This window comes from Glossina fuscipes, unplaced genomic scaffold (genome assembly GCF_014805625.2).
Source record: "Glossina fuscipes isolate IAEA_lab_2018 unplaced genomic scaffold, Yale_Gfus_2 0, whole genome shotgun sequence".
NCBI classification, from domain to species: domain Eukaryota; kingdom Metazoa; phylum Arthropoda; class Insecta; order Diptera; family Glossinidae; genus Glossina; species Glossina fuscipes.
The window spans coordinates 947,271-971,445 of NW_023998414.1; the positions used below are offsets into that span (position 1 = coordinate 947,271).

Sequence of the window (24,175 nt, forward strand, 5' to 3'; positions counted from 1 at the left end):
AAATTACAGACAAACGATGGCGTGTCAGGTGGCGCATTATCGTGGTGCCATATCCATAAAGTTTCGTGCCCAAAATAACCGCAAAAATTGCATGGCATGAGCCAAGCAATATGCCGACATCCTCAGTAACTTCTCTAACAGTAATTCTGACTGACTATTCTTCATAAGAATTTTCTTCACCGCTTCAACGTTTTCGTTGGTTGTTGACGTCCCGTCGTAGATTCGTGAAATGCCACAGTCAAGATGGTAATTGAGTTGGAGCACTTCATTTCATTTTTCACAACAAGATTTAATACAGAGTCTTCTTTCATCCACGCCAAGAAAACCTGTCAAGAAAGACTAAACAAACATAGGTTGGGAACATGCGTACCAGGATAACAAAAAAAAAAAAAAGAAAAGGAAAACGAGAAAATCAAATATGCATAGCCGAGGATATTTGAAAAGTCACCTTTTTCTTTGAACACACCTCGCATTCATTATCGACTCTTATCTATGTCATTGTATATCGGGGTTTAACGTACGCGTCAGTAAATAGACGGACTGATAGATCGATAGATAGATGAATATAAATTTTGCAAAATTTGGGTTGAATCTCAAGGTAATATATATATATATATATATCTTGTAGGATCCTTGATGCGTATTAGTGAATGTAGAGCAAGACCTAACGTATCCTATCTGCTTTAGTTAGTTAATAAGTTTGGAAATTTTTCAACAACAGACTAATAATAAATGAAGAATAAGAGCACGAGGAATATGTGATGAGTGATCAAATATATATATAAATATATATATATACATATATAAATAATTTATGATGAATTTTAATGTTTTATATTGAAGGCCACAAAAACAGATTGAAAAATTTATTAGCATAGCTTTGGCTCCTCGTGAAAGGAATAAATAACAAAATAACATATATAAATATAATAAGCGAACAAGACAAGAGAAACTTTCAAAACTATTCGCCTGTTTTTTACAAAAATACAAAAATGGAGGTGAGCGAGCAATTGCATATCGTTACTTAAATATGTGAAAGAATTTAAAATCTATATATTTCTTCTAAATTGTATGCGCCATGATTTCTTCATTAAATTCAAATTCTTTTTCACTAAACGATAAGAAATTCTCAGCATTTATATGTTAAAAAAAAAATAAAAAAAAAAATATATGTATAATAATAATTTTTTTTTTTATATATATATATAATAATAATATATATATATAATATATATATATAATAATTTTTTTTTTTTCTTAGAAAAATTCTTATACATAATTACATACATATAATGTTAATGTTCATCATACATATATATATATATATATTTTTTTTTTTTTTAATTATATACATATTGGCATTAAGGTATTTATTTTATTTTATTTATATAGTTTTTGTTTTAAAAAGAAAATTTTTTTAAGTTTTTTTTTTTCTTGTATTTATTTATTTTTATTATTAATGTAATTTATTAAATTACGGCATTTAAGATGACTTTTGTGTTATTATCATATTTTGCGTTTCATTGGTGACAATCGCCGGTTGTCATCATCAAGTTTTTCTTCTTTTTTTTTCGGTACACTTTTCCCTTTTGTCAGTTGATCGGCCAGGAAGCTCGCGTTAGATTGTAATCTTTTCAAGTATGATTTACCTCAAATTTTAAAGAAATAATAGCACAAGTGTGCTTGCTTTAACCTTTTAACTGTTTATGTCCACAATATTCGGCATGAAGATAAGAACAATATCTTGCCTTCGTATTGCAAATCTGCGTACCAATCTTTTTTGATATTTACTTTTCTCTCTTGAAAATGGTTATGTAAAGATTTAAAAATACGTTTCAGATAAATCGTTCGATGCACCTGCCTGCCTGCAATACAGTGCAAGTTACGAGGAAAAAAAAAATTGCACCTTTTGTTCGTTACTTACAAACCCTAGCAAGACAATATCAGAATTCATACAACTCTTGTCTTGGGAGTCGTTAGTAATAGGAATATAGATTAGTTGGGTGCTAAGAAACGTAGTCATATCCACGACATTCCAAAATAGGTCACGTCCATTTCACTTCCAAATTTTTTCATACCAAAATGAACTGTACAACTTTTGGATCATTTACACCTTTGAGTCCTTTTGAGTCCTACCCTATGTAAGGATTAAACTTGTACTACATTAGGTTGCGTTTTGGGCCCGCTTCCCCACAAATACGCACTTGAAAAATTTGCCTTTATATAGAAACAAGAATTTTTTGTGTTCTAGAATAAAAACAAGAATTGTGTTAGAAAACGTAGCATAGGGTATTTACAGATCGGTCTTGCCCGATTACAATATTCTTGTTTTAATTTAAATTTTGATATAAATTCAAATTTATTCGGTATAGTTTTTATTACATTGACATAAATTTTATTTGTCAACAACCAACCACAAAAAGTGCTACATTTTTTGTATATAAAATGAACATCCATCTCACGATTTTTTGTCGTTATTATCTAGCTTTATAGCATCACAATTTTACTCTGCGTAATATCGAATATACTCAACTTTCGTTTAAAAAAATGATTAAATTAAATTAAAAGAATAATTATACGCCGATTCGTGTGGGGATGTGTGATTGGTGTTTCAGAAAATAAATGTTATAAACGTCCATCACATTTCTATGCAAAAAGCAAAGAAAAAGAAATTGTATACCATATTTTCGGACAAAAATGAAAAATGTTTGCTTTTTCGACGAAGTATGGAAAAATCCTATACCTTGAGATATGGTCGGATTACGTTTGAATAAGTTTTCTTCAACGCAATGTAGGCAAACTGCACGACATAACTTAAAGCTTATTACGAAATCTTGTTAATCAACTTTTCATCTATGATACGTATATTCAAAAGTTTTGTTTGTAAATATTTACCATCAGAACACGGCAGCAATTTTTCCCCTGAAAATAATTCGTGCCCTTATGCCATTCTCCAGAAAAGTTTTTTTTCTCGATTCTCCTTTCAGTTTTTATAGGTAACGATATACGTTATTGTTGAAAATATGCAAATAATACCTCACATTCTTATCATATGTTACCTTCATCATTATTATCTCAACTTTTTTCATTATTATAATGAAAGGAAAAGAAATTTGCTTTTCTTTACATGTAACCAATTAAGCATCAACATTATATAATAATAATAATAATAATATAAAAAAAAAAGGAAAATCATTTTTAATAGATAACGAGCTAGAAAAGTATTTGCAAACGCATAGACCATTGTAAAGAAAGACCAAAAACTATATAGAAATGAAAGTTTTAAGCAAAGTCTGCTGCTCACTTTCCAAAGCGTTCGACATTCAGAATAAAGCCTTTAAAGATCCATCAAGCAGCATTCGAATGCAAAGAGGAAAGAACGACTGATAGCTAAAAAGCTAGACATTCTTGACGAATGATAAGTGTGTCAGGGCAGCTGTCACATTTAGAAAACGCCTTATCCAGAAAATGTAAAATATTAGAATAAAATTGATATCTCCTCACAACCACGCAACCAATAAATAGGAACTTTAAGGAATTGAAATTTTCAGCCGAAAATATATCAAAAGGATGATTATAGTTAAGTTAAAAAATCTAGGTCGTCGTCATGGTCGAAATGTTGACTCTCTAGGTAGTAATGCTAATCATGACAAGGTGAAGTAAACCAACCGCCTTTCGGCATTTCGCGTTACTGTTCAACTCCTTTTGAAATTAGGTTCATATCGCTGAATTGTGCTTTTTAGGATAGTATAGTTTTTATTTACAATTCTAACGAGATCTATTTACAAATTATTTGCAGGAACATATATTCACAATGCCTTAATTCTCGTTCGGGCCTTGTCCGTTCGAATATTGCAATTCAACTCTCTCGACTGAGTTTGCCTCCTGCAAATATTGTGCCTATGTACTGCCTCGCGACATTTTGAACCCGTTGGATCCGTTTCCGCGCTAAGTTTTCTGCCAGTTGTTCTTAATCTTTTCGCTAGTCGCCAGCTGCTTGACACAAGTAACGCACCATAAATGTGTACTTGGTTGTGTTCCCTTTCTTCAAAATTTTGTTCCTCAGAAGCACGATTAATTTTCATGAAGACGCATATCATCAACAATATCGGCAGCGGTAACAAAAGCACTTAAGTGAGATATGAGAAGCACGTCTCGTCTTTTTTTTCACTCGGGCGCGATAGATCCATCTTTGATTACATTGATCGACTTCGAATCACTTTCTGATTTAATCTTGACTTGTTCGTTCGTCTAGTTTTCTTCGATATATTTTAGCCCAAGAAATCACTTTCGGAATTTATCTAGGCTTGTTTGTCACTCTGTGTTTGAAATAGTTTGATGAAATTTTGATACGCTGTGTTTCGGCCCAAGAACGAACGCTATTGAAAATGATTCGGATCGGAGTACTTTTTCCAAACAACACCTCATTTTGAAAGCGGTTACATGAATAGCTTTAGGATGGTGTAGGGTATTTAATGGTAGACCGTAGATCACTGTAGGGTTTTCACTTGGTTTCACTGCTTCTTTTCTTTATATATCTTTCCGCGCCACGTTATCAAAAAAATGCCTTCATTTTTAATATTCTGTCATTGATCTTTAATTTCGACTGTAAATGATTGCCGAGCTGCATTCTGATATTGTCACCTGTCAAAAGTTAGTCGCCGCAATACACTTCCTTAATATCAACTTTTTGATATAATAACAATGAGCTACGAAAATAAAAATGGAAAAGAAAAGGGAAGCTGTGCTTTGTGACTTGTGACTTGTGACTTGTGACAGCACAGCCGTTCGTCTTCATTTCTTCATTCTCTAAAAAAGCTGCCTTTATGATCCTTCAATATCATGTTATATTGTTGGGAAACGTTGTCTCCCTTCCCTTCGATTAGATATTTCGCATTTTACTTTTCTTTTTTTGTTGTTGTCGTCGTCGTCGATGCATTTGTCAAATAAAATTTTCAAAAACAAATGACTTATCTTCTACTTCATCTTCTTCTGCTCTTCTGCTCGAACAAAATATCGATCGTTGTGAAGCAATTAGGAAAAGATCAATAGAATGGGAAAACTTTATTCACGCAATCTTAGGTAAACAACAGTCGCGCGTCTTCAATCTTGTCTTATTTACAGTAGTAATAAAAATCAAAGTGCGAAACTCTTCCCACACCCGAACTATACATGAAAACATTTCGTGCAACTGTAGATGCAAAAATCCATTGCTATAATTTGCACTGTTACGAAATTCGCTTTCCTCGGATGCAGTTCACATCACTCGTGGATCGTGGAAATTCTTTTTAAGAGAAACACATTTCACACGTTTTCACTACAAGACCCTTTGATTTACAACCAATTTGTTTAAGGGTAGAACTATTTACATTTCTCTTTGGCAGTACTTTCAAATTCTTAACTCTAATATTCTTCTTCAACTCGAAGATTCTTGTCCGATTGAATCTGCCTTCTGCAAATAGTCTCTATATTACTATTGCCTAAGTTCATGGCTTCATTTTTAAGCCGTTAACCTACTTTTCCGCTAATCTTTTTCATCGGCCGGCAGCTGCACGAAACGTCGCGAATATGCACTTGATTTTTCCCTATCTAAGCAATTTTTTTTTTTTTTTTTTTTGTGGGAAAATTAATTATCTGGAATGACCTGGATTTGGGATTTCCGTAACAGTATTATAAAGTTATCAATACGTAAATAAGATATCATTTTAATCGAATGTTAGCAGAATTTTTTTGCCAAAGAATTATCTACACACACCTGAAAACATTTGAAATCCATTGATAGTATAGCGTTCAGGTTGAGTTTCGTACTGAAAACAGTTTGAAAAGAACGGTCGGTACGTGGTCGAAGTGAGAAAATGAAAAAAAAATTGTTTTTTTTTTTCAAGTTTTGGTCCTCTAACCGTGATACGAGTTTTGCAGCGTTTTTAGTTTTCATTTTAAACTAAAGACTAGAAACGCACGCACATACAATGTCCTTAACAGATAGATACTCGAAAGCTAAGCTTTTATACATTTGCTGAAAAAAAGAAAAGAAAAAAAAAAAAGCATGATTGATTGATTGGCAAATACATTGATCAAGATAGAAATTAATTAAACAGTCAATACTCAAAAGACGAAATCTTAAAAAAAAAAAAAAAAAAAAAAAAAAGAACAACTATTTAAATTTAAAAAAATTTTAAAAAGTATACACACATGATAATATATTTATTAATAAAACAAAAATCTCCTATTAACACTAGACTTACTGGCGTCCGCCAATTTGACATGTTTACCATAGGCGAAACAAAAAGCTAAACCATTCTGCACACGGAAGCAGAAGATATCTTCGTCATATGCCCATTATACAATGGATTTTGATGATTCAATGCAGCAAATATATAATATATGTCAAATCTACTCTTTTTTTTTTTTTGTTCTGAGACATATCCGCTTTGCGATTTTTAGACGTGATGTACGTAGTTTTACCAAGATCTGTCAATTTGACGGGTAAATTTTGTGAATTCTCACATTCTCACGCAACAACAAAAAGGCGTACTGCGATTATTTAGGAATATGTTGTTCGCATACACATGCCCACAATGTAGAAAAAAGCAACACAAAGCTCGAACGATCCCGATAACTTTTTTTGAAATTTCCGTTCTAGCGAACATTAAGATGCCATTTTTTTTTTTTTTAGAAACATATTCACGGGATCGTAAATTATAGACGCAAATGTTTGGGTGAAAATTTACGTTTTCTATATAAATATATATGCAAGGGATCGAAAGTTATTTTACGCAAATTGTTTGGCAACAAATTTAGTTAGAAAATTTTTTTATAAATATATACGCAAGGAATCGAAAGTTATAGACAACGATTTTTGCAATTGTGACGATCCCACCAAAGTTACCCGCCACAATTGACAAATGGTTTTGCTGAAGGTAGGTATATATGTAAGCAAAACGTCGGTAAATCTAGTGCTATAAATATTACAATAAATTAAAAAAAAACAAGTTATATTATACATTATAAATATACACATTTAATAAATATAAAGTTCTATATAAAAGAAATTTTTTTTTTTTTTAATTTTTTAATTAATATGAAAACACTTTTATAAAAGTAAAGAAGTAAGAATTTGTTAACTAATTAAATGTTTGAATGAAGCATTCGATTTTCCAATATTTTCTAAGCCAAGACAAGCAGCTACTATTTATAAAATGATATTTAAAAAAAAAAAATGCAATTAATTTAAAAAGTATTGTTATTACCAAAAAAAAGAGCAGCAAATCAAGTAAATTCAAAAAATTAACTAAGACATTTAAAAAATTGAAGAAAAGAAAATTTAATAATAATATTATTGCATTTAGTTTAGGCATTCATCTCAGAAGTATTCAAACGGTTTTTAATTATTCCTAAGTATGTTGTAAATTTAAACAAAAAAAAAATAAAAAATTAAAAAAAAATTAAAAATAAGAGAAAAAAAAACTTTAAAACAAATTATAATCAAATATTATTGGAGAGAGAAATATTTTAATTAAAAATAAATGAAAAAAAAATTATGAAAAAACACAACATCAACAATTCTCTCATTGCTAAATCAGTCGAATATTGCAAATCTTTTAAATAACTAAATATCATTTTGTACAAACAAATTAATTACTAATTAAATTTATAATACTTGAACAGCTTCTAGTGGCAGGCAACATATCAGCTTAATGTTATTTATGATTAAATCATGCCTTTCATACCATTGAGCTTTTTACCTGTACCCTTCTGTCTGCCACAGTCGATGTATAATTATGTTATCTAGCAAAGATGGTTAGATTTGTACATGTCCCTCAATGATTTCAATGTTATGTGATGCGCTTTTTAAAAAGTACTTAAGCATTTGCCTTTTTACCTTTGCATGCATTCCTTTCCATTGCATTTTACATTTTTTTTTTTTTTTTTTTTATTATCTAAGAGCGACTTGCTCTTAGCGATAGTTTGCAAAATGCAATATGAAAGGAAATTTTTAATATCTTCACCCGAATAATCCGATAAAATATATATTGATATTGTTAAAACACTAGCAATGCCCAAAAAGAGTTCTCAGCCACAGCCACAAAGTATCAAATAATCTGAATCGATTTAAGCATGTCCAACTGTCCGTTTGTGTGTGTGTAATATCTGGTTGTAAGCATTCTCAAACATGATCGCAAAACGGAACCTACGGGCTTCAGTGTTATAGTATTTGCACAAAAATGGCTTAAATTGACCACGCCTACCTAACATTATAATGTAATAAAATTAAATTTTTTTTATAATATACGTTAAATATATGAAATCAAAAGAAAAGCTACAAACTAACTGATATGCATCTATTCCGCAAAGTCGGGGATACAGACAGACAAAAAAGAAACGCAAACACTCTGCAGTGGAAAAGCTAGAATGACCTTCGGCGCAGAAGCATAAGAAAAGGTTTAAATTGTTGTTTATGTCACGTCTAAACATCGAGCGAGTACCTTGTAATGTGTGCATATACTCAACATTCCGTGTCCTATTATTCCGATTTACAATTAAAATAATTCATTAGCATAATTTTATAAATGAAATATTCAAGTTATAAAACATAAAATCAACGACTGAACGAACGACCGTCGAATCATGTCACTTATTATGCTATATAGCTTCCTCTGACCCGCCGCATTTTTTCTAAATAAAACAAAATTGTTACACAACATCTAAAGAGTGGACAATCGATACTGCTTTGCTTCCAATCACTCGATTTAGGGTAGGGTAGGAAGCTCTGAACTTTGCTGTTCTATCATCGTGCTATCGACCAGGCCAAGATTAAACATTTCTAATTTTGTTGGTCACTCTTTCAATCCCGACTTTACTACGATCCCCTGTATTTGATAATTCTGAAAAGTTCCTTCTCGCAGAAAAAACAAAAAAAAAAAAAGAACCTATGCATACATATATAGAACTTAATACACATTATAAAAGTTAAGAGTCTTCGGCAAGAGGCAGTCAAGGCAGCCGTTGATTTGCCTATGCGTGTCTCTAGGTTGTCTTAATCGTATAATCTGTTGCAAGTAACTGGTCATGTACCATTTATCAAGTCTGCCATGGGCGTATGATTGATTAGCGATATCGTACAGATTGATTGGGACTACGCCCACAATCTATTTCCAAATATTAACCATATGATGTGCGAATGATTGTCAGCCATGTCGGCCAATCGCATGTATATGGTACGTGTAGAAAACTTTCCTACAAATTATGATCGATGGGGTACAGAATTTTTTATAATACGTGAAATAAGCATAAAAAACGTTCTAAAAACGTTCATATTTTGTTAGGACTTAAACAGTTCTACTGTTCATTAATAGCTGTTCATAAACGAAATTCATAATGTATGTATTTCATAATAAGAAAAAAGATATGGTATTAAAACGGTTCTATGTTGACTCAAGGAGTCTCAAGGAATTAGACCACCTGAAATGGACTAATCATCATATAGTCTTGAAGACCTGGTCAGTTTTATTATATTTAATGAATTGTTTTCTAAAAGTAATTTACCATAAAATCTTTCATTATTTAATTATTATTAGTTATTCAGCTGTAAATTCCAGGCCTTGAGATTTCCTTCATACTTTTATTGAAATTGATAGGCTGGATAGGCTCTTAACTCCATAACAGATCGTTCAAAATTCTTTTCAACTCCATTACAACTGATGAATTTCTGCGAAGTCGGGTGGGATCTCAAGTGAGCCACTTAGACTCCTTGCTATTTACCGTGTCCTCCCTTCGCTGATACAGTTCGGTTAATGTAAAATTCTTTTACTCGGAAAATTTTATGACATTAAGCGTTCCTTCTCCCTCTACACGGAATTCATTGTCGTCTGAGTATTTCATCAATTCATACAAATATTGAAAATGTGAATTCATTTATTGATTTTGTCGTATTGTCTAATCAGAAAATTCGTTTTAATTTACACACTGAGCTATCTAACTATCTAATAAAAATAGGCTTGTAATTGGCTTTATTGAACGATGATCTAGAGAGCTTCACAGCAGGTTACTCATTAGCTTTGTGAGATCAATGCTTGAATATCCCTCAGTTATATGGTATGTTGACTCAGATTTAAGTCAATTCAGAAATAATTCCTAGTTTGTGCGCTAAAGAATTTGAGTTGGGACACGCTTCTACTACACGCTACTTTCTTATGAAAATGTGCCGGTTTTGCTAGCTATACACTCAATAGACAAACATGGGATTATTCTTGGTGTCTCCTTCTCAGTCGTTCTTCTAGATAACTTCTTTATAACTCAATTTCTTTCCTTAATTTCGATCAAAACAAGCTTTATCTATGTCGCGTCGCCTTTCAACTAACTGTTAATCGTTAAAACTTCGCAAGATTCTTAGAATATGTCTACCGTAATTGGTTGCCAAGCTTCTCTATATTTGGATTAGTTTAGAGATTCAATCCCAACATATATTCCGTTTGGAAGTGTGCCTCCATATTGAATGTTTAAATGTTTTTTTTTTTTTTTCTTCTTCTTCTTCTCTTGTTTATTAACACATGTACTTTGTTTCATTCGTAGTGAGAAGATAGGATTTATTTTTAAAAATCAATCTAATTCGGTAAATAAGTAAATAAATAAACAAATAGACAAGGGATCAAACCGCTTACTAGAAATCATCCATCGAAGTAAGTCAATCACACATGCTGATGTCTGCAATATCGAGCGTATGATCTGCTCTGAACCGTCATTGCAAATTAGCCAATCAATCATATGGTTGGCGATATCCTATTAGCGATTACTTAAGGGTAGTGAAGGCTGTAGACAAACATCTTCAATACTTTTGTAAAATTTTAAATCGTTATTTGCGATTTTTACGACCTCTACGTAGATACTATCTTAGCGGACCGATTATTCTTATTTCCAATTTTCAAATTTGCATGTGTATGTAAGAAGTTCCATTTACAAAGAGAAATTAACGAAAATGTACCGCTAATCAAGAAGAAATAAAAAGCACTTTACTCAATATCTGGTGTGAACTTCTGTACATTACCCAGTTAATGAATGAAGTCTATCTATATGGTTACATATCAATACTCAGAGAGCTTGCAATTGGTGATCTTTTAACATAAAAGAAACGTTGATCTTGAAATACATTTTCGAGTCTTGTTAGAACTATTTAACAGATCGCAGACAACATTTTACTTTATTGATGCGTTGATAGTCCCACAATTACTAAAGAATTGTTTGACTGTCGCTTAACTCTTATCAAACAGAATCTTGAATATTACAGTACGTGTACAAATGAATTCTTTCCGCCGAAATTGATTGCTTCATAAAACGTATCTGTCGCGTTCAATTTACCCGAAATTATAACGGATCGATAACTAAGATGTCGTGTAACTAACAGTTGCTTATAAGTTATTGCCTCAGTATATATCAAAGTTTAAAGGTATGGAAGTAATTTACGGCAATGCGTTTTGCTATGTTTTTAACTGGATGAACTGGCGGCAATAGAAAGCAGCAAAAACTTGGAACGAAAATGCGGTAAACTACGAAGTAGCTATAAAATGGTTCGCAAGATTTAAGGCAAAAACTTGTAGTCGGGCGAGTAACGAAAATTGGTATACGTTTGTCCGTCTCCAACAAACACAATCATGTAAATAGTTGTTAGCTGGGTATGGAAAGTTTTACTGCAAACGTTATACTGTCCAGATCTGGTCCACTTTCGATTACCGCTAGTTCAGATCGATGCTGTCGCATTTAGCAAATCAGCCACCGCTACAAAGTTGCAGATATGCAAAAATGGCTCAATGGCTATTTCGGCTCCAAACCGGCAAGTTTCTACCGCGAGAGCATGCATAAGCTGTCTGATAAATGGCGAAAGACTATACATAATGATGATCCATGCTTCGTTTACTGAGCTTTATAACAAGTGATGATTTAAATAAAGTTGCATTTTATCAAAAAACGCAAAAGAAATTTATTTGTGCATCCATTACATATATATATGTTAGGTGTTTAATTGCAGTCGTTTTTTTTTTTTTCTTTTTTTCAGTATTCGAGTCCTTATCACAAAAAAACTAATAATACATTTACTACTCGGAATATTACCCATCGCTACGGGTTGCTTCCCCTGTCCTTTAGAAACAACATGAATTCTATGTGGAAAGAATAGATGATCTTTTGAGGCATATTTCGGTACATTGTCGTTCGGTTAAACAATAAATCGTCTATTGAGAGAGTAGTGGTTGCTTATTATAACAGCGAGGAGGGCAGAACTACGAAAACTTTTCCTAAGCGAATTTTTTCATATATCATTTTTCGAACTGAAAACTCGCAATATCATGACTTTTTGCATATCCCCATCAAATTCCATCACAATTGAATCCATTATTGAACACCCAGTTGGCTAGCGTAAATTGATTCATAATTTAAAATATTGTAGCGAATCCACTGCTCATCGCTTGTAAGAATTTGGTCAGAAGAAGTAAAGTTTCCGCCAAACATAGTTTTTCTCGCAAACCTCAATGCAAACGGGTTTCAACCACCTGGTTGTGATAATTTATACAGTTGCACTTAGGTTAAAGATGGTACTTTGAAATAAGTCGCTGTTTTTCTCAGCGCCCAACCGCAGTCGTGTGGCTTCTCTTTCTAATACTATTTTAGAGCATAACCTATATCTCTTACATGTTAGCAATTATCAGACAGCAAACAACAAATTTATATAGGTATGCGTGTGTGTACATATACGCATTTAGTAGATAATGTGAAAACTATAAGACAAAGCTACAACTAAAACAACAAAATATAATAAAATTTCCTTCACAAATATGTTGACGGCCGCAACTATGTTCCCGACCTCAATTTTACATATATAAAGGTAGGCGGTACGTAATCCTAAAAGTTTGTGTTACGAATAGAAAACTAGTCTAAAGGGTGTACATCATGAGCAAAGCTAATGTATGCAAATTATGCCGTAGAAATGCTATAAAATGCTTATATACGCTTATATAATACGTTGCGGCTGTGGTGCTGTTAAACTTGCCTACAAAGTCGTAGCTATCTTATATTAAAAAAAAAAAAATTTGCTTATCGGATGTGTTCGAACACCGCTACTTATATGCAAATCATATTAGATACCGCGTTACCCCGATATTGTACGGTGACGTACTTTCGCTAAAGTATATCGTAATTCCAATACATTTGCGTTCGAAAAGCTCATAAAAATCATTGTCGAAAAATGCGGGAAGTGATTCGAAAAACCGCTTTTAATCCCACCGCATCAACCATTTAGTATAAGTTATATAAATCAAATGAATTTTTTTTTTGGACATCTTATCTACATCGAGTTCGTCTATTATAAAAGGGCTTCACTTATCTGCAATATTAAAAATTGCAAAATAGATTACGAAACTCTTTTGGATTATAAGTGCGTATCTGTTACATATGCTAGCACTTATAAGGCAAACAAAGAATGCACCTCTGTATTATATATATTATATATATATATATGTATATTATATATATACATATGTATATGTTAAGTGAAGATTAATGTGAAAAGTCCATGAAATACATTTTTCTTCAACTGACAAACAACATGTAGGAGAATGTAATTTAAAGGGTTTATTTTTGCTTTTTATTAAAAGTTAGTTTTTGGGATAATTTTTAAGTTTTCTTTTTTTTTCCTTTTTTATTACTTTTGATAATCTTATGCATATTATTAATCAATTTAATTACATATCAATACCATATGTACTAAAATGTTTTTGTTGTTTGTCCATATTGCATTTATCGTTGATTTTATTTTTTAGTTTTTGTCTAAGAATTTACAAGCTATGTAATAATATTCACTCATTAAGTATGATTTGCTTATTCGTTACTGTTTTCTTTTTTTTTTTTAGTGAAATTTATATTTAAAATAATTTACAGTTAAATTCTATCAAAAGAGGAGAATCAATTTTTTCAAGGAAGGTATAGGGGTTCGTTCATTGCAAAGCTTAATTACATATGTAAGTGTGTAGGTGCGTGTTTGTGTATGTGTGTGTGTGTGTGTGTGTGTATGTGGAAAAAAGAGGGAGTGGAGGAGGTATGTGTATGTGCGTCCGTAACGCCTACATTTTGAGAACTGTCTTGTTTTAGTTGATCTCTACATGCGCGGTAAGAATACGGCCCTTATAATTAATTTTATAAATTAATTTCAATCTTATTATCTACGAACGCAGTTGTTATCGTTTTACTGTGTGTAACTAGCTTTACATACCAAAAAACTAAAACACAAAAATGCTGTTGTGTGTTCCTTTTCCAAATATCTATCTATGCATACATATACATATATATATATATATATGTATAATTTTATATATTAATTTTAAATACGTATATATATATATATAGATATAGAGGTGTACATATAAAGTAGTCGAGCGTTTCATTTGCTAACGTTTATCAGGCTGTCTGTTTTTATCCTCTTGACGTTTCGGGCGTTTTGTTTTATTTGGCGACTTGCTCTGCACTACGAAGGCTTAAATATAAGAAAAAGTTTTCATTTTAATTAAAGGAATTTATTATTTAACAAAGTGTAATGGAAATTATTTAAATATTTACTTTTGTTTTAATTTTCTTTTACATTTGCTTCATTAACATTCCGTTCCATCTGTACTTAAGAGTTTTTGAATTTTTTCTTTAATAAAATTCAAATTAAATCTTTACGAATGTTTCAGTCTTTCTTGATTATCATTAATGTTTGCTGCTACGTCAGTTTATCGTAAAATACTTAGTTACCTTTTTCGTTCGCCGTCGATTTATTTTCGATTAAATTTACTGTATCAAGTTCTTCAGTAACTTTGTTTATGATTTCTTGCACTGTCTCCTTAACTTGCTCCTCCGCATTATTAGCGATCCTACTGACATTTTTCTCCATTTGCTCTTTAGTTTGTAGAGTACCTGCATCCTGTTCATTTTCTCTAGATAGCTTTTCAACTGTTTCATGCCCTAAAGAAGGTGATTCTACTATCACTTGAGCCATTTCTGTTGTACCATTTACCAGGACACCCGCAGTGTTAGCAGCATCTACTTCCTTAGCTTCGACAGCCGATTGAGCAAGTTGCTCTTGTTTTAAACGTTCACGATATTCCCGCGCACACCGTTGCTCCCATTCGATATGCTCCTTATAATACTGATAAACGGGTATAACCATCACAGAAATGTCATCTACGGTAGCAGCCGCCTTACTATCGGCTAAACGCCAATGTCCGTAATCGTTAATTTTCCCACGTGCTTTCGCTACAAGTTCCTGAGCTACCATAGTATAACGATGTCTTTCTGTAGGATATTTGTGTAGTGTTTGAAATACCGTACGGGCCACCGCATCATTTTCCGACACGTCCCACAAACCGTCAGTCGCCATAATTAATACTCCATAATCACCGTCTTCATTTTGTTCATCTTCAACAGAAAGATTTAAGAAGCCATCACAGTTTAGTTTCAATTACTTTAACTTACCTGGAATGCTGACGATTTTTGTGAGATCTTTATATTTAACATCTGGCTGTGGTGTTAGGAATGGTTTAAGTAAAGTACCAGTTGCGATTGCTAAAAGATCATGATCACCGAAACCCCTTGTTACTCCTAGAGTGCCAAGTAAGCGAGAACGTTTTCCTTCGCCAGTTACCACCGGCATTCTTAAATCGTCTCGTGTTAACGTTTTGTAGGTCCATCCTTTCATTGTGCCTTGACGACATAATATACGTTGGCCCAAGTCTTTTTCATGCGGTCTTTTCGCATATTCCATGGCTACATAGAATTTTCCCATTAGATGTGGCTTATACTGAGCTACACCCAACAGACGGGTTCTTTCTGTTTCAGGAGTGTGATCAAAAGAGAAAGGTATCGCATAGGAGCCCTCCGAACCGATTGCCTCGGCATTCGGTATCTTTTCATTTTCAACAGATATTTTACGTTGACATAGTACTGCCCTACTGTCCCCTGCGTTTGCAACGTACATCTTTCCGTTTATAAACAGTGATACGCAAGCCGTACAGCCCCCAGCGTCCCGATAACGATCTTTATCTTGAGCTATCAGAGCGTCCATGTGGAAAAAGGCACTTTCCAAAGCTCCCATGATGAGTTCATCTTTGGAAACTGTACGATGAAATTGACTTGGATGTGGAATACTATTTGCAGTATTCGGGCTGTGAAGAGATGTGTGAGCCACATCCTCCATACCCTCACGTAGTAACAACATCTCTAAACAATCCACCAGCTTTTCATGTAATATGTAATGAAATTGATGTGAAGCAGCCAAAGCAGCACCGTAACCGGCATGCCCATCAAATATACCGAAATAGGTGTATGGTAAATCGGGATAGCGGTGGGTTGGATCTGATAACACCTGGCGACAAAAAGCTCCTTGATCTTCGTTCCACTCAGATTTACCGGAATTGACACACTCAGCATAGCCTGTCCCCCACGGTAGCAATGATATATCACGTGGCACAATGATTGGTCTGACGTTGTGGTCAGCTGACGCCTTCAATTCATCGGGTGTAAGTAATTGCAAAAAATGAGGGCGGCTGTAGGTAAATTTATCTTGCAACTGTTGCTGATGGACTAAACGTTGATGATAACTACTTGAAGTAATGCGATGTGCGTGATGATGATCACTAGATGAAGGCAGTGCTGGCATATCAGGCGCTATAACCGAAGCCAAACGGTTTTTGATATTAGCAAACATATTCCTTTGACGTCTCGATTCTTTTAAATTTTTTTCGTTTGGTTACTGCGTTTATAATCGCTACCACCCAACACTTCACACGCACTCTATAAGAATATTATATGCGGATGTAGATGAACAAAAAACTAATTAAACAGCAAATAAACTAATTTATTGTTATGTTATGTTAGGAGTGTCTTTAAAGTATCCCATCAACCGAAAATAGTTATGATTGAGAGGGGAGCACTTACTTTTCCCAATTGTTTAGATTTTTCTTTTTGCCTTGTGCCACGTATTCAATGAAATTTAGAATTTTTTTTGTATATATATTTTCCGAATTAATATTTTTCCAAAAATGCTGTCTTAACGAAATTAATTAAAATTTATTGAATTTTCGACATATCTTTGTGTTTGTTTTCCTTTTTTTTTTTTTGCTTTCAATCAAAAACTAAAGCAAAGTTTTCTTCAACGTTTCTTTTGTTACGCACACACAGGCAATTATTCGAAAAATCAATAAAAATTTTCTTATCTATGATTTTTCTATTTCTTTTATTTACACATATTACAAACTATAAATTTTTTTGGAATAACCCGTTGCAGCCTTGATTGGTTTTGGTTTTTTCGGATATTTGCGGTTACATTAAAGAATTTTTATTTTAAAGTAATTACTGAAAATTTTTATCAATTTGTGTTATATTTTACACAGGCCTTTATTTTAGTTAAATGTTTTTTTACATGTTTTTCGACATAGCGTTGCCACAAACGAAACCATTAACAATTGGAGACTACGGTTGCCGTATTTGAATCGAGACGATATCTTGCTTGGTTTCAACGAATTAGCGAAAAAAATTTAATTTGACAAATGTGGAAAAAGAAAACGTGTAGATAATCAACAAGTTAATGCGATTTTGTACATAGTAGATACAAGTCTTAATTACCGAAACTCACATATCTAAAGCAATAGTCACAATAAAAGTCTCCATAGCAATACATAAAACAGGGTTGTTAATAAAACTCGCAGAAGTTCAACTTGTAGAAAAAAAAGAAACAGATGATGAGCTTACACTCGTAATTTCGACTTGTTACGATAGGGAGTGAACGAGCGCGAGTGGATACACTTGCTATAGTTGCTCTCAAGATTTAGATGTAGTGAACGTTACTATAATTATTTATATGTGCATTCATATATACTTTAAAAGAAATAAAATAACGTCAATGTTAACTTTTGCATAATTCAAACATTTTTTTTTGTTCTTCTTTTATTTTTTTCAGGTCAAAAAATGCCGAACTGCATGACATTATTATAAAAGCAAATACTAATAATTTGGTATTAAATTCTGATAAGGTAGAGAAGTTAATTAAAATGCTTACTTTTATGTGTTATAATAAAGTTTCCTGCATTTTTAGGGAACTCAAGAGAAATTAACTACCTTGTGGATGTACGGCAATAATATGGTTACACCAGTGCCAAAATTAGCCCCCGCAACCAGACCAGTTATGTTAATACCAGCGCCAGCTAATGTGATTAATTTAAAATTTTAAATATATTTTGCAATTTTTTATTAAAGACTTAAATTTCGTCTAGTTACCAACGCATCGGGGTGTGATGATGTCGACGCAACAGGCGCTTCCTCCGTTGCTTTCACCATCCCATACCCATGCCCTAACTGCTTATCGTGGTTACACTTTACCCTATATGAGGGCTAGTTCTATGCCAATTATTTATGCTCCACCACCCACACCTGGTAGTATGCCAGGTACGTTTCGCACTGCTAAAAGTTCAAAGTCGACAGAAGCTCGGCGCAAACGCCGTGTTGCTCAATTGTTGCGTTCTGGCAAAACCGATGAAAAACGCAAGCAACGACGCAAATCAGATGCTGATGTTATTGATGGCAATCCGTCATTTCAATATACGGGATTGGACCGAGCTATAGCAGATAATTTTTTGGCTCGGCAAGAACGTTCCCAACCTGCTAATCGAATGGATTATACATCTTCATCCGGCGGTAGTGAAACTTATGGTCGCACCGATCCTACAAGATCTTCATCAAAAACCAAAATTGTTTGTCGTGATGTTGTCATGTAGACAAGGGATTGTATGGAATATAACGACTGTATATATATATATATACTTAATGCGATTGTATATGCAAGCATATGTACTATATATGTATTGTTAAGAAAATTTTATCGTCTCTATATTATTAAAAATAATATTAATAAAATACATTTTCAAAATTTTCACTTAAAAGTCTTCATCACTGTGATGTTCAGGTTTGGCAGCAGTCTTTGGTCGTAGCGGTAAATCTCCCGTGATTTTTGAAATGCTTATGCTTTCCATTGAATTTAAATCAACTGCAATTTCAATTTAATAAGCCATAAGTAAAATAAGTTAAGAATTCTAGGTACTACAACAACAACTTACAATCATCATCGTCCTCTAGCTCATTTAAATTTGACTTGGATATAACACCGAGCCCGGCAGTGCGATTACTGCCAATTTCACCCAAGATTTCGGCCATATCGAGTTCACTATCGGAACTGCCGAAAGAACTGTCTTCGTATTCATTATCCTTGCGGCGTTCACAACTAGGACGCTCTTTTCCACGTTTTATTGTAGCGGTAGCATTCTTACGACCACGAACGTTAGTTATTGTAGCTGTTCCTGGTCTTTTTTCAGTGAAACGATGATGAGTTTTACTTACGGTCATATCTTCGTCACGTACATCAGATGTTTCGGCATCTAAACCGAAAGGCACTCCATCTTCTAATTGAGGTTCATCGTCATCTACATCTTCATCGTCGTCCGCCAATAGACCTTCCGGTAGAAATGGAATTGAATTCTCAGCTGGTTTTTGTAATATTGGCGACGAAGCCGGCGTAGCTCTCTTTGTTCTCGCCTCAAATTGAGCCTTCAAAGCATCTCTAACGTGTAAACGTAGGAAATAATGTTGAAATAGTATTTTCAACTCCTTTTCATATTCCTCAAACTCTTGCATATGGGCAGGACGTATCTTTTGCAAGGCTTCCAAACGCTGTTTAGTTCTATCCAATTCCGCCCTTTTACGCTGCAATTTGGAATTAAGGGCGTTCAATTCAATGCGAGCATTCTCTAGCTGAGCCCGATTTGATTGTAACTTTAGTTGAGCGGACGCTATAGCATTTTTTAAAGTTCTCTCTACACCGGACAATTCGAGGTGTCGATTGGTTTGTGATAATCTAATCTCTTTATTACGCACTTCTTTTAACAACAGATCATGCAATATAGCACCGCGTTGGGTAAGTTCCGAAGAGAGCTCACGAGCCTTTCTTAAATCGTTCATTTTATCACCAATGTCAACTTGATTTAAACTATGATAATTCTCTTCATCAGCACTGATATCAATCGCTTCGGGAGCTATAAGGAGACGGGTAATTTTTTGCAATTCAGCTGCGGTTACGGCAGAGGCGGCGTACAATTTTCTTGGATTCAGTTTGACTGCGGATTTTGTGACAAAAAATTCCGTACCAGATCGTATAAGTAAAACGCGTTCTTCTTGCGTATGAATGTTACCCGCTAAGGTGATACCCGGTTCTAAAAGACCAGCCAACCATTGGATAACTTCAGCCACAACATAGAATGACGCCAAGCAGCCAAAATTACTGGATAAAGCTTGCAATGGAAACGGATGAGGATAACCCAATAGTTTTAAATGCTCAGCTAAGTCTAGAAATTTAAGAAAAAAAGAAAAAAAAGCTCAGTCGAGAAAGTTCATAAAATAGTGTTAAAATAAGTTAGAATATATTACCTCGAACCTCCTTAAAGGACATTTTGAAAAAGACAATAAATAAATAAAAATTTATTTTTAAAAAATAGAAAACTAATTCTTAATAATAATTTCCGAAACAGTCCAAGACTTGTCTTTGAAAGAGTGGTGTGTTGTGGTTTATGACAATTTTTTTTTTTTTTTTTTTTGCGTAGATTCGTGTCTACTGAAGAAGTCGCCAGGCAACTGAAAGTCGCTAGGTTGCATAAATAACACAACAAACTATGTATGCATGTATATATAAAAGCAACTAGTGTTGCAGGTATGTTGCCGTATATAAGGTAATGATTATAAATATTACGTGCTTGCATTAATTTTAAGAACTTTTTCATTTGAAAATGGCATTTATTGCGAAAATTTAGGACAATATACCTTAACCAAAATATTTTCCACCATTTTCTATAACTTTTTCCCAACTTTGCGGCAACATGACTATGCAGCGTTGAAAGAACGATATTGGTTTGGGAATGATACAATCATCGATCCATTTTCGCACTTCTTCAACATTGCGAAACCGCGTGCCAGTCAAGCCATGCTGCATGGATCTGATCAAGTAGTAATCAGAAGGCGCCATATCGGGTGAGTGCGCTGGGTGTGACAGGAAGTCCCATTCGATCTGACCTTCTAAACCGTTGAAACCAAAGACCAACAATTGGGTTAGGATGAAGTAACATCTTCACGGCTGCTTCCCAGTGATGGTAACTGTTGCTAAAAATATCTTCAAGGTCATTAAATTTGTGGGTCAGTTTCTTCAAATCTTTGCACAGCTCTAAAAATGCACTCTACGTATATTTGATGAGCTTGTGGAACTCACATATGACATCGTAAATGATAATTTACTGTTGGAAAAGCGAAGTTCTTACAATAGTTTCAGTCCGATGGCGATCAAGTTTGTTAGGTTTGTTAGTAAATGAAAGTGGTCCCCTCCTCTGGAATTAGAGATGTTTTGTCGTGATCGGCAGCATTAGATTTAATACTATAAACAGCCTTCCACACTGCGTCCATTGTAAAGGGTCGGAATTGATAAGCAACGCCATGTCTATATAGGGAGTCCTGAATCTCTGCAAGAGAGCACCCCAATTGATAGCACTAGAGCAAACCAATTGATAGGACTAGAGCAAAGTTTCCAGGTTTTGTAGGCAACATTTCGAAGTTTGATCGCCCTCTTAACTTCATTCGCAAACCAACATTGAAGAAAGCATTAAATAATCGCTTTGCGTTAAGTCATTTCTTATGTCTATGACTAAAAGTTAACCCTCTTCCAATCGCTTAATAAAATTGAATGGCAAGCACGTGGTGAGATATTCCGCCTAACGGGAATTGATCATATTGAAGAACAGAAGAAGTGCATAGATAGACGCGGGATCTAAGAGATCCCGCTTACAATTAGAAGCATAACGCGTGGGTCTTTAATTTATTAATTGTAGCTTAGTAGATGCCATCAGGTCGCACAACTGACTGCCAGGGAAACTGACTTGCAGAAAATTCACAACAAAGTCACCACACAAAACAATGTATTCATACAAGATGGAAAACTCATCCATCATCAATCTGCCTCTTTGTCCGTGACTATGACTTAAACCCTGATTAATATTGCTAGTGTAAGCTGGACAGGATTTACTCATCGTTGAATGATCTACCTCGAAACTTAGCCCAGACTTCTCATTAGACCCATTACAGTTTATGCACTTGGCAATAGGGCCCCAGTTGCTTTCCCTTGACTTATGTTTACCATGACATTTGAAACCAATTCTATCATTTTTTCAATCCTTTGCATCGTGGATCCGCAACATGCAATTATCTCCGCTCTCCGCTGCACTCCGCACCATCCCATACGGATGCATAATCTATCTCTACAATTATCGTTTCCAATCGTATCGCACAATCCGTTTCCAAGTCAGCGCTAAAATGTACTTTGTCATTTCTGTTTATCTCGCAGAATCCCACAACCCTGGAAACGTTCTCTTTGAAAATAGGATTCTGACAGCGCGGTTTATCAATCAACTCTACATTTTCATGCTTGAAACTAATATATCTGTTAACTTGAATCTATGATTCAGCTTAGTTCCTCTTCTCCTTCAGAGCTAATTACAACGACAGCGTTCATCCTGCACCGTGGATTAGAAACCTTGAAAGTTATCGAATCAATATTTTTGTTCAAATTAGCCTTAATCGTCGTATTATTCCATTTCCATTTGGGCTTGATGATCACCGGGTGAGTCGCGTGCAATAACATCCGACTCACTTTTGTAATTTCCGCACTTTTATACAATGTTCTATACATTTTTCTTGGCAAGTCAACAACTCATCAATGTTTTGCGATTGCTTCGACTGATTTGACTTCCATTGATCTGGCACTCTCGTTCACCATCTTCACCATCTTTGCAGCCTGTACGTTATCAGCAATCTCAGTCAGCCAGCTTATCGATTTTCTTCTCATCTCGTTTCACATTTTGTTGCAACTTGCTGTCAACTTCATTATCCTGCTTAATAGCCACTTTAAACCTTTTCAATTTCAATTCGACACGTTTTTGAAACGTCCAACATATTGCTGGTCTTAGCTTCATCCTTTTTAAAAAGTGCTCTACCATTCGTCTCTGCGATTATGCAAAGCATTCTGAATCCCATTGCTAATAAAATTAATATCCTTCAATGCCAATCCAGAGCAAAGTCCTTTCTTCGAAATAGGAACAGAGGCTGTCCCAAACATGTTGTCGTTTGCTACATCGCCTATGGTCATTGCGTGGTTGTTTCAATTATAACAGTTAGTGTTAGTAACATTGTTGAGATGTTGTTTTTTTATATTTAATTAAATTTTTGTTTTTTTTATTGTTAATTTTGTATACTTCGTCACCGATATGATATTCACAGGGTGATGTTACAAAAGCAAGTGTCTTTTTTTCAAATATGATAAACATTTGGATACGCACGTTATTCTATGCATCTACTATCTGATACTGCAACTATGTAGAGAGATGCCACATTTATTGCACAACAAAGTGGAAAATTGCGTGTGTATCATATTTCGCGTAAAAAAAAAAGGTTGGGTTGACCTTAATCCATTCCGCGCAAAGTTTTTCTCTCATTTATTGTATAATTTTTGACACAACAACAAAAAAGGGGCTCTGCGCTATGCTTAAGTCAAAATTGCTACTCACCAGCCATCGGTAGCTTCCAGAGCCCAACAACCCCAAAGTAAGCGCTAAACGTATCACCGCAGACATGTAGACTCTTCTTATGCCATCAGCCGCGCTTAATCTTCTTAATAGCCTTCTCAAAAGCCTCTTTGCACACGCGACGCTTTTGCAAAAATCCATATGCGTGACACGCGTATTTTAATTTACATTGTTTTGCAAATGTATAAAATCATTTACTCGCACAAGGTTTCGAAGCGTCCCGCAGAGGCCATCTTCGTCTTACAAGTTTCCTTTTCGGCCAATCTCCATCTGGCTCTGTTGCCAAATAACATGATGTAACGAAAGGTACTATTTCGCCTAATTTATGTATACTTATCACATGATTATTTAATGACAATCTTTTTTTTGTTCTGTTTGTGGATTATGGATTATGTCTGTTGGCGATAAGACCAATATATATTCTGTAGAATGCTGAGCTTTGATTATTTCTTGATCCTTTGTGCTTTATTATGCATAACGACAGT

General features: G+C 34.1%; 3 protein-coding genes across 5 annotated transcripts in view; 1 reads left to right on the forward strand and 2 right to left on the reverse strand.

Annotated features, from left to right (window-relative positions):
- Positions 1 to 18,872, forward strand: part of LOC119641644 — a 30,041-nt gene extending 11,169 nt beyond the window's left edge. The window contains exons 3-5 of the mRNA XM_038040431.1: positions 17,981 to 18,053; positions 18,116 to 18,229; positions 18,294 to 18,872. Coding sequence (XP_037896359.1) covers positions 17,981 to 18,053; positions 18,116 to 18,229; positions 18,294 to 18,794 — 688 coding nt within the window. The 3' untranslated portion in view covers positions 18,795 to 18,872. The remainder of the gene's footprint in view (positions 1 to 17,980; positions 18,054 to 18,115; positions 18,230 to 18,293) is intronic.
- LOC119641626 (protein phosphatase 1H) lies at positions 13,572 to 17,032 on the reverse strand. 3 transcript variants are annotated; one of them, XM_038040414.1, is made up of 4 exons: positions 16,960 to 16,999; positions 15,499 to 16,815; positions 14,779 to 15,441; positions 13,572 to 14,518 (listed from the first exon to the last, which is right to left on the reverse strand). In XM_038040414.1, exons 2-4 carry the CDS (start codon positions 16,727 to 16,729, stop codon positions 14,433 to 14,435), a joined length of 1,980 nt encoding a protein of 659 aa, XP_037896342.1. In that variant the 5' UTR covers positions 16,730 to 16,815; positions 16,960 to 16,999; the 3' UTR covers positions 13,572 to 14,432. The 3 variants fall into 3 exon arrangements, 2 of the variants coding, with proteins under 2 accessions (XP_037896342.1, XP_037896334.1); XM_038040406.1 differs by having other exon boundaries at positions 15,499 to 17,032; XR_005247866.1 differs by having other exon boundaries at positions 14,452 to 14,518; positions 14,602 to 15,441; positions 15,499 to 17,031.
- LOC119641650 (clusterin-associated protein 1) lies at positions 18,859 to 21,653 on the reverse strand. The gene is made up of 3 exons (XM_038040441.1): positions 20,497 to 21,653; positions 19,134 to 20,414; positions 18,859 to 19,063 (listed from the first exon to the last, which is right to left on the reverse strand). Exons 1-3 carry the CDS (start codon positions 20,516 to 20,518, stop codon positions 18,954 to 18,956), a joined length of 1,413 nt encoding a protein of 470 aa, XP_037896369.1. The 5' UTR covers positions 20,519 to 21,653; the 3' UTR covers positions 18,859 to 18,953.
- Positions 21,654 to 24,175: the final 2,522 nt, after the last annotated feature.

Coding starts and splice junctions, on each gene's coding strand:
- LOC119641650 (XM_038040441.1), bottom strand. CDS start 20,518: ATGTCCTTTAAGGAGGTTCGAG. Junction 20,415..20,496: donor GTCCTTTAAGGAGGTTCGAG/GTAATATATTCT, acceptor TTAAATTTCTAG/ACTTAGCTGAGCATTTAAAA. Junction 19,064..19,133: donor GCTAGAGGACGATGATGATT/GTAAGTTGTTGT, acceptor TTGAAATTGCAG/TTGATTTAAATTCAATGGAA.
- LOC119641626 (XM_038040406.1), bottom strand. CDS start 16,729: ATGTTTGCTAATATCAAAAACCGTTTGGCTTCGGTTATAGCGCCTGAT. Junction 15,442..15,498: donor AAAAATCGTCAGCATTCCAG/GTAAGTTAAAGT, acceptor TTTCTGTTGAAG/ATGAACAAAATGAAGACGGT. Junction 14,519..14,778: donor ATCGACGGCGAACGAAAAAG/GTAACTAAGTAT, acceptor CTTATATTTAAG/CCTTCGTAGTGCAGAGCAAG.